Source organism: Silurus aristotelis, assembly GCF_946808225.1.
Source record: "Silurus aristotelis genome assembly, chromosome: 22".
Classification (NCBI taxonomy): Eukaryota; Metazoa; Chordata; class Actinopteri; order Siluriformes; family Siluridae; genus Silurus; species Silurus aristotelis.
The window spans coordinates 16,050,856-16,063,355 of NC_139595.1; the positions used below are offsets into that span (position 1 = coordinate 16,050,856).

The following is a 12,500-nucleotide window of genomic DNA, read 5'->3' on the forward strand; positions in this document are numbered from 1 at the left end:
CGAGGAGCAGAGCGAGCCGGAAATGACGGACGAGGAGAGGGAGTTTCAGCTGGTCAGCACCACACAGCAACGCACACAAATTTTATTGTACTTAATGTTCATAACTATAAGCGAATTTCCAGTTATTGTGCGATTTATCATGTTCATCTCTGTAAATTCTCACACTATCAAATTTGTCACTAGAGCAGTGGTGAGCAAACTTTTGGGGTTCGGCTGTTTAATTTGGTTTGTCACTTATTTTTCAAAATTGTCCTACCCATTTATTTATCCTTACAATACCGTAAATATCACTTGGTTCCACTCGATGGCGCACGTCGAACATTGCCGAGTCTTTACACGCATATATTCATTCTTCACATTCGTCATTGCATTGAGCCCTACTGTAACACTGAACAGACCAAATAAAGAAAAAGTATTTGCAAAGAATACAATATCCCAATATACAATTCACAAACAGGGTTTCTGCAGAGTTTTAAAAAGTCTAAAACTGCAAAATCTATATTTTTAGACCTTAAAGTCTTAAAATTGCTGTTATAGGTCCTAAATAATTTTAAACAGGTCTTAGTTTTCTGATGTCCATGTAACACTAAATCATTGAAATGCTCCTGCAGCACTTTGGGGGAATGTTTTTTTTTTGTTTGTTTCTTTTTTTCTTTCCTTGGTGTTCTAGTCCTAATATCATTCGCTGTTTTACGTCCACAAACGAGACCAGCATGCATCAGCCAATAAGATTTATGCGATTCTCTCTTGGGTTGTACCACAGATGTAAAACAGATTTTATATTAGTTATTAAGAAGTACAATTTTACCGATATTTGGCTTGAAAAAAAATTAGTTTAGGGCTCGGTTAAGTTCAGTTGCTAATGACGTATTTGCATGTGTTTTTAATGCGGTGATATCGCTCTTAAATCTAATGATTAATTTAATTTAAACTTAAGTTTTAAAATTGACTTTGTGAAACCTGCAGAAACTGACAAAATATACCATTTCCCCACTTTTCCACCAAGCATGCAAAAAAAAAAAAAAAAAAAAAAAAAAGGCGGGGGGGTTGGGAAACTACTGCTCAGCAAAATATGTGGGTGACCAGCAACATTGTTCCCACTAAAATTTAATGATAGTTTTCTTGACTTTTTAGGTCATTGCTTTCCTGTATAATTTGTGTGCGCGCACACACACCCACCCAGCCTCGTCTATTAACGTCTAAAACCCAGTGTGGGCCCACCTTTTGCGATTCCTCACCGTCTTGTCATGTCGCACAGATGCTGCTGACCAAAACCCTTCTGACCGAAGTTCTGCTGGAGGTGACAAATGAAGAAATTGTCCGCGTGGCCTTGGAGACGCACCGCAAAGCCAGCAAAGGTCTGAGTCCTCTCCTCTTCTGCCCATTCATTCGTGCCTTCCACTTTAAGCAATCAAAGCAAGACAGTTTCTCACAGTCTCGCAGCACTGTTTGATTTCCCAAATTTGACAACTTGACCTATATCAGCGTTTAGAAACATTGCTCAACACAAAAAAAAAGAAAAAAGGAGGACAAAAAAAACTGCAAGATGAGAACTGTTATTAATGGACATCTTTTTCCAGAGACACTGCATTAGTACAGATTGGTTTTCTCCCTCTACTGCTCTGTGTATGTGTTTTTGTTAACCCTCTTTTTCTCTCCATTTTATTTTTTAATTTTTTTTTATTTCTTTTTTATGTTATTGCCAAGGCGGCGCTTGTCAGTATTGCGTTATCAGTGTACCCTCCTGTCTAGAGGCTTTGAGAGAGCAAATGGTGGCTTTGTGTTTTAACATTTTGTTCCTGTTGTTGATGTGAATCAAAGCTCCTGCAAAACAGCTGGCACAGTCCAGTGCACTGGCTTCTCTGTCATCCCTCGGTAAGTTCACACTTCCTCAGACGGGGTCAGGGGTCAAAGGAAAGGGTTAGGGAAGGGGTTGTCTGTCTAGGCATTATTTGTTCTGTCTTTTAAAATTTTTTTATTAATAGCTGATTATTAAGCAGTCATTAACAGCATGCTTGATTATCCAGAATCTCGTATTGGAGAAGGTGTGTGTGGTTTGAAGTTTTTTTATTTTTTATTTTATTTTTTTATATCTGCTCTATCAACATAAACACGATCATCTTACGCATTCTCCTGGTAGTCCAACGCTAACACCACACTGACATCATTTTAATATAATATTAATCACATGTCAGCTTAGATTGCTCAACACAGCTGTCCTTGCTCAGGAGTCATGCTACCACCCTCGCGTCGATGTCACTCAAACACTAACGTTACACTAATTTAGCCTCATCACATCTGACCTCAGTAGTCTAGCTTTACCTTAATGGTAAACCCTAAACGGGCTTAATCTGGCTTCAAACAGGAAAAAAAAAAGTCAAAAAAGGAACTGAAAATCATTAGATTTATTGTGTGTGTGTGTGTGTGTGGGGGGGGTTATTCAGAAAGAGTAACAGGCTGTAATGATTTTTCTGTGATTTTTTGGAGAGAAAAAAAAAAATAATAAACCATTTCATGACTGCAGGCGACCTGGGTGCATACGGCTCAGACGAGAGCGAGGATGAGCGTAGCGCGAAGGGCTCGGACTCATCCGACACAGACGAAGAGGAGCTTCGGCACCGCATCCGCCAGAAACAGGACGCGTTTCGCCGCAAGGAGCAGGAAAGACAGGAGCTGGAGGAGCACGTTGTTATTAACCCAGGTCAGCATCGGTCACACACACTTCATATTAGTGACCCAATCTGCATCCTTCCTTTTAGAGCAGGGATCCCCAACCACTGGCCTCACAGATTATTTGGTACTGGTGATGGGTCGCTCATGAATGATTTGTTCATTTGAGTCTTTATTGTGTCTCAGAAGAACAAGTGATTTTGTACCGGGCCGTGAATCATTTGGTCCAAGTGACCACATCTGCTCATGCCAATCAATAAATTAATCAATCGTTTAGTTTTATATGCTTTTTCACCTGCTTCTTTAATCCCCAGCTGTTGTGTTCGCACCTTTTATCACATTCAGCCTCTTTGTGTGATTTATTTAATTCTCAATCATATATTACAGCCATGCTTCTGTATTCATGGTGCGCTTATTTTCATATAAAAAAAATAATAATGTGTGTGTGTGTTTGTGTTTCCAGAACCCCCAGCTTTAGGGAGCAGGGAAAGGGAGAAAGAGTGTCATGAGGACGAGCAGTCAGATTCCAAACACAAACAGGAAGTTAAGGATGGGGAGGTAGAGTCAGGCCAGAGGTCAGAGATTAGCGAGGTCAAGCGTTCAGGGTCACGTCGCAGCCGCACGTCCTCCTCCAGCTCGACTTCCTCCTCTTCCGCATCATCATCTTCCTCCTCCACTTCCTCTTCCTCATCGTCCCGTTCTTCCTCTCCGCACCGGAAGAGGAGGCGCAGCCGCTCAGCTTCGCGCGGCAATCGCAGGCGCAGCCGCAGTCGCAGTAGGAGCTCTCGCAGAACCGATCGCAGTGACAGGGACAGGAGGCCAGGTAGTCGAGACCGGAGCTCCGCCCGCTACAGGAAGCGCAGCCGCAGCCATGACAGACGGCACAGTCGCAGCCACAGCCGAAGGAAGAGAACGAGAAGCCGAGACAGGGAGCGAAGGAAAGAGAGGAGCCCAAGCCGTGAGAAAGAGAAGCGGAAGAGAGACAAGGAGCTAGAGAAAAAAAAAGACAAGCAAAAGGCAAGGGAGAAGGAAAGAGACAAGGAGAGGGAAAGAGAGCGAGAAAAGGAACGGGAAAAAGGAAGGGATGCTAGCGCAGCCAGGGAGGAGGAGAGCAGATCGAAGAAGAAGCGGCGAGAAAGCGAGCCCGTTTCCCGACAGGACAGCAGGTCTAGCAGAAAGAGTTCGACCAAATCAAACAGGAAGTACTCGGACTCCGAATCCAGCAGGTCCCCGTCCCCTGAGGTTAGCAAAAACAAAAAGTCTAAAAAGAAACGTAGTCGCTCACGGTCAACGGAAAAATCGCACAAGTCTGGTAAGAAGGCAAGCCGCAAACACAAGTCTAAATCGCGATCAAGGTAGTATCCATTTTTATCTTTTTTTCCTTTTTTCCCCTTCAGATATTAATCCATGTCTGTGATGTTTACCATTTCGCATTGTTACTTTAAGCTTTAATTCTGCACAGGCATATTTATCTATTTTGATCTATTTTTTTTATAATAGATTTTTAAGACATAAAGCAGTAAATCCATGTTGTACTGAACCATTGTACCTTTTAACACTGCTCCGTTTTGCTACAAGCTGTGAGGTGCGCTGATGCGAACGAGATAAAACTGACGTTCTCTCCGTGTGTGTGTTCCGTTTCTCCACAGGTCGAACTCCCCGAGCCGTCGCAGGCGCTGAGGATACCTGCGCGCTCTCACTTATTTTAAAATTCCATGAGTTTAAAGGGCGTGTCTCGTTATGGAGGCAGCGTTGTAGGTGAACTCTGCACTCAAACCCACACTGTAAATATGTGTTCATTTTTAATGCGACGTCTGTGACATGAACCGTTTTGAACAATAAGGTTATTTCAGCCTCGTATTATAAAAGACTCAGCATTAGTGGTTGATTAAGGATCTCGAAGCTGTTACATTTTAAAGCCCTCGAGACGAGGGGGAGAATTCATCTAATGTAAAGTGTCTAATAAAATAAGAATGCTTTTTTTTTTCTGTTCAGCTTGAGCGTTGTCTTTTTTTTCTTATGTCCTTTCCTGTCTGGTGTTAGCACAGAGTGAGATAAGAGACACTTGTGATAGGTTAGAGTCATTCGATGCTCCTTTTGGACCCCGGATACTTTTCTGGAGCTTTTAAATATCGAAGAATGAAATCTGATTGGCTCAATCAGACTCATGTCGGTCTAAAGTGTGCATGGGACGCCAATTACAAGGCCAACCAGCACACATGCACAAATTTCCAAACTCCAAATAGCCATTTTAGTTTTTAAATGACCGAGGATACTGAAGAACCCAGACAGAACCCGCATGAAAAACCTGCACAAAAATCCACACGCATACAGAAGCTCATGATTAAATGTTTGAGAACACTGGCACCACCATGACACACAGACCCAGACACACAAGGTGGTATTAAAAAGTTTCTAGATTAGTTTTGTAACACGCCAGCAGATGGCAGCACAAGGCTGCACGCACAGTCACAATGAGCACTGGCTGTCATAAGTCTGCCAAAACGCATCATCCTGTGTACAACGAGACGTGTTCAACTGATGCTGTTCTGACCACGTGCACACTCTTTCACCAAGCTCTCCTCACACGCGAGTTATTCACCAGAAACAATATGATCTCACTTTCGTACCCACCCTACTTACTGGATTTGGCTCCTGTGGGCTTTGCGCCCCCAGAGTTGAAGATCCAGCTGAAAGGATCTTTTGACACTATTGCAAAGATCCAGCGTGAATCGCAGAAGGTGCTTGATGCTTCGAAAAGAATATATCCAGGACATATTTCAGAAGTGGCAGGGATACTGAAAGTGCTGTTTTGCTATTTTGAAGTTGATTGTGTGTAATTGCAGATAAAGTACTTTTTTGTAAACTGGTAGTCTTTTAATACTGAAAAAATCGGTTCTATAGGTGACTATTACCTCATTTTAAATAAGCATATTCTCTATTAACAGTACTCAGTTCTTGGTGATAACAGTTCAATAGTGTATGACTTCTGAACATCAGGTATGGTGGAGCATTGCTTACTGATTCATGATTCAAGGTCCTGCACTTCCAGTTTTCTGACCTTTTCTCCAATTTCTATCCAGTCATATTTCAGCCATCACATGTTGGAATGGTCAAATCTGCTAGAAGGCCTTCAGACATCAACAGTGCGGGAACCTGTAGCTTCAAATACATGATAATGTAACTGGCTTTAACCATTAAGAGTTTGAGTTATAGCAACACCAGTATCTAGCAGGCATACAATAATGTCGGCATTTTCACATCCTTTGATTGGATGCTCAGAAAGTCCACTAGTCAAAACTTGGAATTACATCTGTAGAAAATTGCACAAGCTTAAATATAATCATGTAGATTTATTCCACAATGGCTGACCGATGAGAAGAAACTGATTTGGCTGCAATTATATTTACAATACCATTTTCAAGATCAGTAAAACTGTAATTTCAAGGGTTTTCCAAAGGGTATTTGAAAAATGCATAGAAAACCCGGAGTAGACAGTATTTATTTATTTGTTTTTTTATTTTATGAAGTTAATATTGATGCTTCTGTTAGATATGAAGTATGCAGTCAGTACAGATGTGGCTGCAGTAAGGGGAGACTTGATGAATTGTGTTCATTGGGTTTCTTGCTTTAGTAATGACATTAGTTCTAACCATGAAAAGCCTGCCAGCGATTGAGCTCTGTTATACTGTGTTTATCATATTAATGGTTTCTATAGTTGTGTTGTTTAGGCCTCAATGTGTACATCAGCGTCTCCTTTAGTATCTTGTTCTGATGTAATAACTTAAACTTCCACAAGAGGTTGCTATGTAGTTAATGAATTCCACTATAAATGTTTAATAACACACCATTTCAAAATGGCCGCCACACTAGTTTTAATAAATAGCATTTTAAAAGAAATTTTTATGTGTAGTGTTTTCACGTAGATTTATTACTATCCTTTTGTTTTATATTTCTTTTATTTTATGTATAACAATATTGAATTTATTGTTTGGAGCCGGAATTATTTTTACACTGCTCGGTTTCCGTCCGACGGAAATCAGTGACGGACGTTTGCGGTCACATTGATATCGACGTGAGTTTCAATTATTCGAAGTGATGTTCTGCAAGAAATCTGTAGGTCTGAGCTTTTTATTTATGAAGTCCAGATTAAAATGGCCGGTGCATGTGATAAAATATCAGACAAATCAATGTCAGTGTGCGGCGATGAAACGTTCACACAGCAGCTGGACGGGACATAAACATCACACGCACCCTGAGAGCAGAACAAGAGGGTGAGAGAATCAACTTCAAAACAAATAGAAATACCAATAACATTCAGTTTTAGAGATCCGTTTATATTCAGCCAAAGAGGTCACTGTTTTATGTCCAATGATTTTGAAAAGTATATTTATATAGTGAATTTATTTAACTGTACTGAAATGAGAAGACATTTTTGATATTTCATATCTCCTTTGAAGACCATAGTAATATAGATAACGTGATGGTGACACGTTTAAGGACTTGTGCGCATGTCCACAGGGTCCGTCTTGTCTCACACAGCACTCTGGACCCGGCTGAGGTCAGGAAATTTCAGGTCCTGGCCAATAAATGGTGGGACATTCAGGGTGAATTCGCACCTCTCCATTCCATGAATGAGCTACGAGTTCCCTTCATTCGGTTAGTATAACAGTTCCACATGATATGCCATCATTTAAAAGATTACAAATAAATCCCTGTGGTCATATAAACGTATAAGGGGAATGAAATTCTCCAGAACTTGAGGAAAAGTATAAACTGCAACTTTAATTTGCAGTGAACCAGTGCTTATTGATTCTATTCAGTGGAGGATAAAGTACACAGACCATGTATTTGAGTGAAAGTAGATACACAAGGTAAAATATGACTCCAGTATTATTAAAAGTTCTTCCTTTAAACCTTTTACTTGAGTAAAAGTACAAAAGCATTTGCCTTCAAATTTACTTAAGTATCCAAAATACTATAATTTATTTTAACTATAATGTTCTTATCATTTCTGGCACGAATTATCCGTTTTGGCGACCCCTACTGGTAGAAGCCGAAAGAAGACGAAGATTAATGAGTCAAACACTAATTAATATCTATTAAAATGATCATGAGCCCAAAACCTTCTTTTCAGCTACTTAAAAAAAAATTGTGCAAATCAGGAGATTCTTACAGCATTTATTCCTTTTTAAAAGTCGTGCCTGCTGTTGAGCGGATGCTGAACTGTATGTTGGTGATGAGTAGATACCACCAGGTGCAAGTTCAAAACAGTGCATGGGCTCTACCCTGATTGAGTGTGTTTGAGCGGTTTACGTATTTATCCACTCATCATTTAAAAAAAAAAAAAAAAAAAAAAATGGGAACGTCTATTTTCACAAAATAACTTAATTGAAAAAGATATTTGTATTTAAAATGCAGTGAAGTTCGAATCTCTCCAAATGGAAATACTTGAGTAAAGTACAGTAAAATTACTACAGTACAGTACTTCCTCACTGTCCACTACTGATTATATTCCTAGGAAAGCATCCTCTCAAATATTTTATCAACTTACTCTTATGATTACAGAAAACAGAAATAAGATGAATGAAAATCCACTGAAATGAAATTGATTCTTAATCTCTAGTGATAATCTGCTGACTGTGCACGGTGGAGGTGAGATGGGTCGCCCGCTGACTGGGCTCAGGATACTCGATGTGGGATGTGGTGGCGGTCTTCTCACTGAGGTACTTCATCTTTCCTCAACCGTTTCCTCCCACACCATGACCAGCAGCATCTCTTCAATAATTTTTTTATTTTTGTCTTTTACATTCGATTTCTCGCTTCATCAGCCCTTAGGGCGGATGGGTGCCGAGGTGTTGGGTGTAGACCCGGTGGAGGTAAGCGTGCGGACGGCAGAGCTGCACTCGTCCCTCGATCCTGCGCTCAGGCAACGCGTTCGGTATCGTGCGTGCACATTGGAAGATCTAACCGAGGAGGAGGAGAATGAGGAAGCATTCGATGCGATCGTGGCTTCGGAAGTGGTCGAACACCTGGCGGATCTCGACACCTTTGTTCACTGCTGCTACCGCATACTGAAGGTGACGTTATTCCCGATTCAATTCCATCCACGAAAAAAACACTGGTGTGCAGGTTCTACTTTTTAAGGTGGTATCAAAAAGTTTCGAGATTAGCTTTGTGTACAAGAAAGCACTTTATTAATCTACGTTTACACAAAATCACCTTCGAAATAGTCGTCTTGCACAGCAATACAGCGCCTGTAGCGTTCCTGCCTCTTCTGGAATGTTTTCTGGAAGTCTTCTTTTCAAAGCACGTCAAGCACCTCCTGCGACTTGTGCTGGATCTCCGCAACGGTGTCAAAACGGCGACCTTTGAGCTCAATCTTTATCTACGGGAACAGGGTTTTAGCGGGGTCTTAAAAGGTTTTTAAAAAGTCTAAAATAAAATTTTATTTATTTATTTCCATTAAGGAAATTTAGAAACAGGTTTTAAATTTCAGATGTCCATGTAACGCTACCTTCAGTGCTCATTGCGATGCTCCTATAGCACTTTTGAATGTTTTTGTTTGCATGGTGTTGTCCTTCTTACTTTCGCTAGTCTATAGATAAATTCACTGTATTACGACTACAAATGAGACCAGCATGCAACAGCCAATCAGCTTACTGCTTAGCGCTAATTTCTCTCCGATTGTACCATAGACATAAAACTTTTTTTTTTTTATTTTAGATATGGGGAAGAGCAATTTTCGCAGTACTTTGATGCTAACAATTTCTTTGTCTGTGTTTAATGTCATGATATAAGTCTTAAATGTTATTCTTAATGGTCTTAAATGGTCTTAAATCTGACTTTGTGAAACCTGCAGAAACCCTGGAAAAGAGGGTGAAGTCGGCAAGTAGGATGGGTGCGGAAGTAAGATCATGTGGATTGTTCTCTTCATCATGCATGAGTTTTCAAATCGTTTTGACATTTTCGGTGTTTGAGCTCGTTGAAGGGTCTACCTGATCTCCCGTCGCATTCCAGCGCTGTTCTTTCGCTCTCTAGGTGCTTGTGCGACTCAAAACACCTCAAACGACTCGTCGCAGCATCGCCATAAGCCAAACATGTCACGCCAAACGTCTCTGTGGAACATTTGCCCAGTTCCACGCAGAATTTCACTTTGTTTTAACTTTTTGTTCATGATGAAATCACAGACTGGGTAATGCATGCGGTCAGAATAGCACCAGTAACACCATTAGTCTCTAAACTTTTTGATAACCCCTCGTATAATATAATCTTCGAATTTGCTCATTTTAAGCATTTTATTCTAAGGCAGGTTCGATAATAATTCCCACAATTAATCTGGTTGTAGATTTATTTATTTTTTCTTCAGTGCTTCAGAAGATATTGCAAGTTCCTCCAAGGATGCTCATCAGGCCACACTGAGCCCTGTGTGCATGTTTGTGTGTGTGTGTGTGTGTGTCTCCAGCCAGGTGGCTCCGTTTTCATCACCACTATTAGCCGCACTCAACTGTCCTACATGTTGGGAATCGTAATGGCTGAGCAGGTTCTGCGTATCGTCCCAAGAGGGACACACGAGTGGGACAAGTTCATCACTCCAGTGGAGCTGGAGACCCTGCTGGAGTCGTGTGAGCCTCTCTATTTATTCATATAAGCAGTACCCAGGTAGCCCCCCCCGACTAATGAAATGGATAAGGACTGGAAAAGTGTTCGTAAATCGATTATTTATAAGTCGAGAAGAGTTAGACTCTATGATGTGTTCGGAGGAACTCCGAGATAAACCAAGCGATAAACTATAAATAATGTTTTTTAAGATAAATGCAGCCAATGCTAAATCTTTATTACAAAGATGTAGATCATTATTTTACTTTACCTTAATGTCCACCAGCTGGAGCACCACTTTTGCGTTTTTTTCTGCCGTGGTAAGAAATTAGCAAACACTAAAATCACAACACGCTGTACGAATACTGTACGGAATACGTCTTCTCACAACAAGGACTTTGCACAAAAGAAAGTGGTATTGTTCTCGGTCTCACAATGCATGTCTGCCAGGGGTTCTTCTTCTGACTCTGTGTGCGGCGTTGTCAAATTTGAATAGCGCACGCGGATTTTGAAAGTTTTCTTGAATACAATTTCTATCTCCGAAAATTCGTAAGTTGGGCGTTTGTAGGTCTCGGGCTGACTATATAGTCAATTCTATATATTCTGTTATAGTCTGAATACTCAATTCTGATTGGCTGCAAAGAGTGAGTTCAAACCATTGAACGCACTGTTGGTTTCCTGGTCAGTTTATTCATCTGTACCCATTGGAGCATACAATCATAATTCCACATGAAGTAAAGCAGCTATTTTAAACATTTCCCAATCTCAGTACTAAGCTGGGATGGTTTTAGAATGTCAAAACGAGCCTTATCCTCGATTCATAATGCATTTAATGAGCTGGACCAATCACCACAAGATCTACAGCACTTTTCTTCTCACATGACATTTTCTTAATATATTATCAGCCCTTATTTATTTGAAATGGTTGTCTGGTGTAGCACACTCAAAGTCTCTCTCTTGGTCTCTATTTTTCAGCCGGTATGATCGTTCAGTCGGTCCGAGGAATGCTTTATAACCCTCTCACGAGATGTTGGGGTTGGCAGCAGAGCACGGCTGTGAATTACGCACTGCACGCCATCAAACAGAAGGAGGAGCCGCCACATCAAGCCGCTGCTGAGGATTAGACTTTTATTTAAATTAATACGAAGGTTTTGAGTGGGGTTTTGATAAAAAAATAAAATAAAAAAAGTATGATGTAATATAAGTCCTATGATGTAAACAGGTTACAGAAATACACACAAAAATTGCACTTATGCTGAGACTTATCGAAGGTTCGGCTCAGGGATTTCATTTGGGTGTAAAATATGTATAATATTGAAATGAGACAACTGAATTAAATGCACATTAAATAAACATTAGAATTATGTGAAGGTTTAATTGTTCTACAGTTCTGAATCTTATGCTTATATTAAACCATTGGGGTTTTGTTTTAAAAGATCTTTTCTGTACACTATACCCCTTTGGTCTATATTGAATGAATGCTAACCTGATAAAAGAGTTTATTTTATTATAAGTCTAAGAACCTTAACAATGGCTTGAGTTAAAGCGTTATTCATTCTATACTGGATGCTCTGTGGTTAATAATATTGTCTGCGATTAAAAAAATGTATTTCTGTGCACTGGGCTACTTGTGATTATTACCTCCACTCTTCTGGGAAGATCTTCCACTGGGTTTTGGAGTGTACTTATGGAGATTTGTGCTCATCAGTCACAAGGGTGTTATTTAAGTCAGGTACCGATGTAGGTGAGGTGAGGAGGCCTGGGTTGCAGTCAGCATTAACATTCATCTCGAAGGTGTTTAACCGAATTTGAGTACAATCCAACTCTAAACCATGAAAACCACATCTTCATGGAGCTGGCTTTGAGCAAATGCTGAGTTGAGTTTAAGTGAAGGCAAAATTTCTTCAAAACATCCTTTATAATTGTGTGTGGAAACACTTTGGGCAAGAAACACATCTGGCTGGAGAATTCAGGTGTCTTAATACTTCTGTACGTAGTGTATTTCTTATAAAAGCACCACAGTTTACATTTGTCACATAACAATTTAATAGTGCTTTGCTTTAAGTTGGGAAAATTTTTTTGATTCTTTCATTTAAGTTGGGAAAAAAAAATTTTCCCCTGACTGATATTTTTTTTCAGAACTTTATCCAGATTTTGTAATTTCTCCACCAGTTTAGTTTCACTAATAATAAACATGCATTTGCATAAAGCATCTATATTTGTCCATGACC

General features: G+C 40.1%; 2 protein-coding genes across 2 annotated transcripts in view; both read left to right on the forward strand.

Annotated features, from left to right (window-relative positions):
- pnisr (PNN-interacting serine/arginine-rich protein) overlaps window positions 1-4,664 on the forward strand; it is a 10,265-nt gene extending 5,601 nt beyond the window's left edge. The window contains exons 7-12 of the mRNA XM_083525706.1: window positions 1-52; window positions 1,259-1,358; window positions 1,822-1,875; window positions 2,525-2,701; window positions 3,134-4,025; window positions 4,320-4,664. The exon at window positions 1-52 is cut by the window's left edge and continues 77 nt beyond it. Of these exons, the coding sequence (XP_083381832.1) occupies window positions 1-52; window positions 1,259-1,358; window positions 1,822-1,875; window positions 2,525-2,701; window positions 3,134-4,025; window positions 4,320-4,350 (1,306 nt within the window). The 3' untranslated portion in view covers window positions 4,351-4,664. The remainder of the gene's footprint in view (window positions 53-1,258; window positions 1,359-1,821; window positions 1,876-2,524; window positions 2,702-3,133; window positions 4,026-4,319) is intronic.
- A 1,855-nt stretch (window positions 4,665-6,519) lies between these two features.
- On the forward strand, window positions 6,520-11,639 carry coq3 (coenzyme Q3 methyltransferase). The gene is made up of 6 exons (XM_083526074.1): window positions 6,520-6,944; window positions 7,192-7,329; window positions 8,297-8,396; window positions 8,502-8,750; window positions 10,136-10,295; window positions 11,245-11,639. Exons 1-6 carry the CDS (start codon window positions 6,769-6,771, stop codon window positions 11,391-11,393), a joined length of 972 nt encoding a protein of 323 aa, XP_083382200.1. The 5' UTR covers window positions 6,520-6,768; the 3' UTR covers window positions 11,394-11,639.
- The last annotated feature ends 861 nt before the right edge of the window (window positions 11,640-12,500 follow it).

What these genes read in the sequence shown, in the direction of transcription:
- coq3 (XM_083526074.1), top strand. Translation starts at nt 6,769, where the DNA reads ATGTTCTGCAAGAAATCTGTAGGTCTGAGCTTTTTATTTATGAAGTCC. An exon ending in CCTGAGAGCAGAACAAGAGG is followed by an intron (nt 6,945 to 7,191) that starts GTGAGAGAATCA and finishes GCATGTCCACAG; the next exon opens with GGTCCGTCTTGTCTCACACA. An exon ending in CTACGAGTTCCCTTCATTCG is followed by an intron (nt 7,330 to 8,296) that starts GTTAGTATAACA and finishes CTTAATCTCTAG; the next exon opens with TGATAATCTGCTGACTGTGC.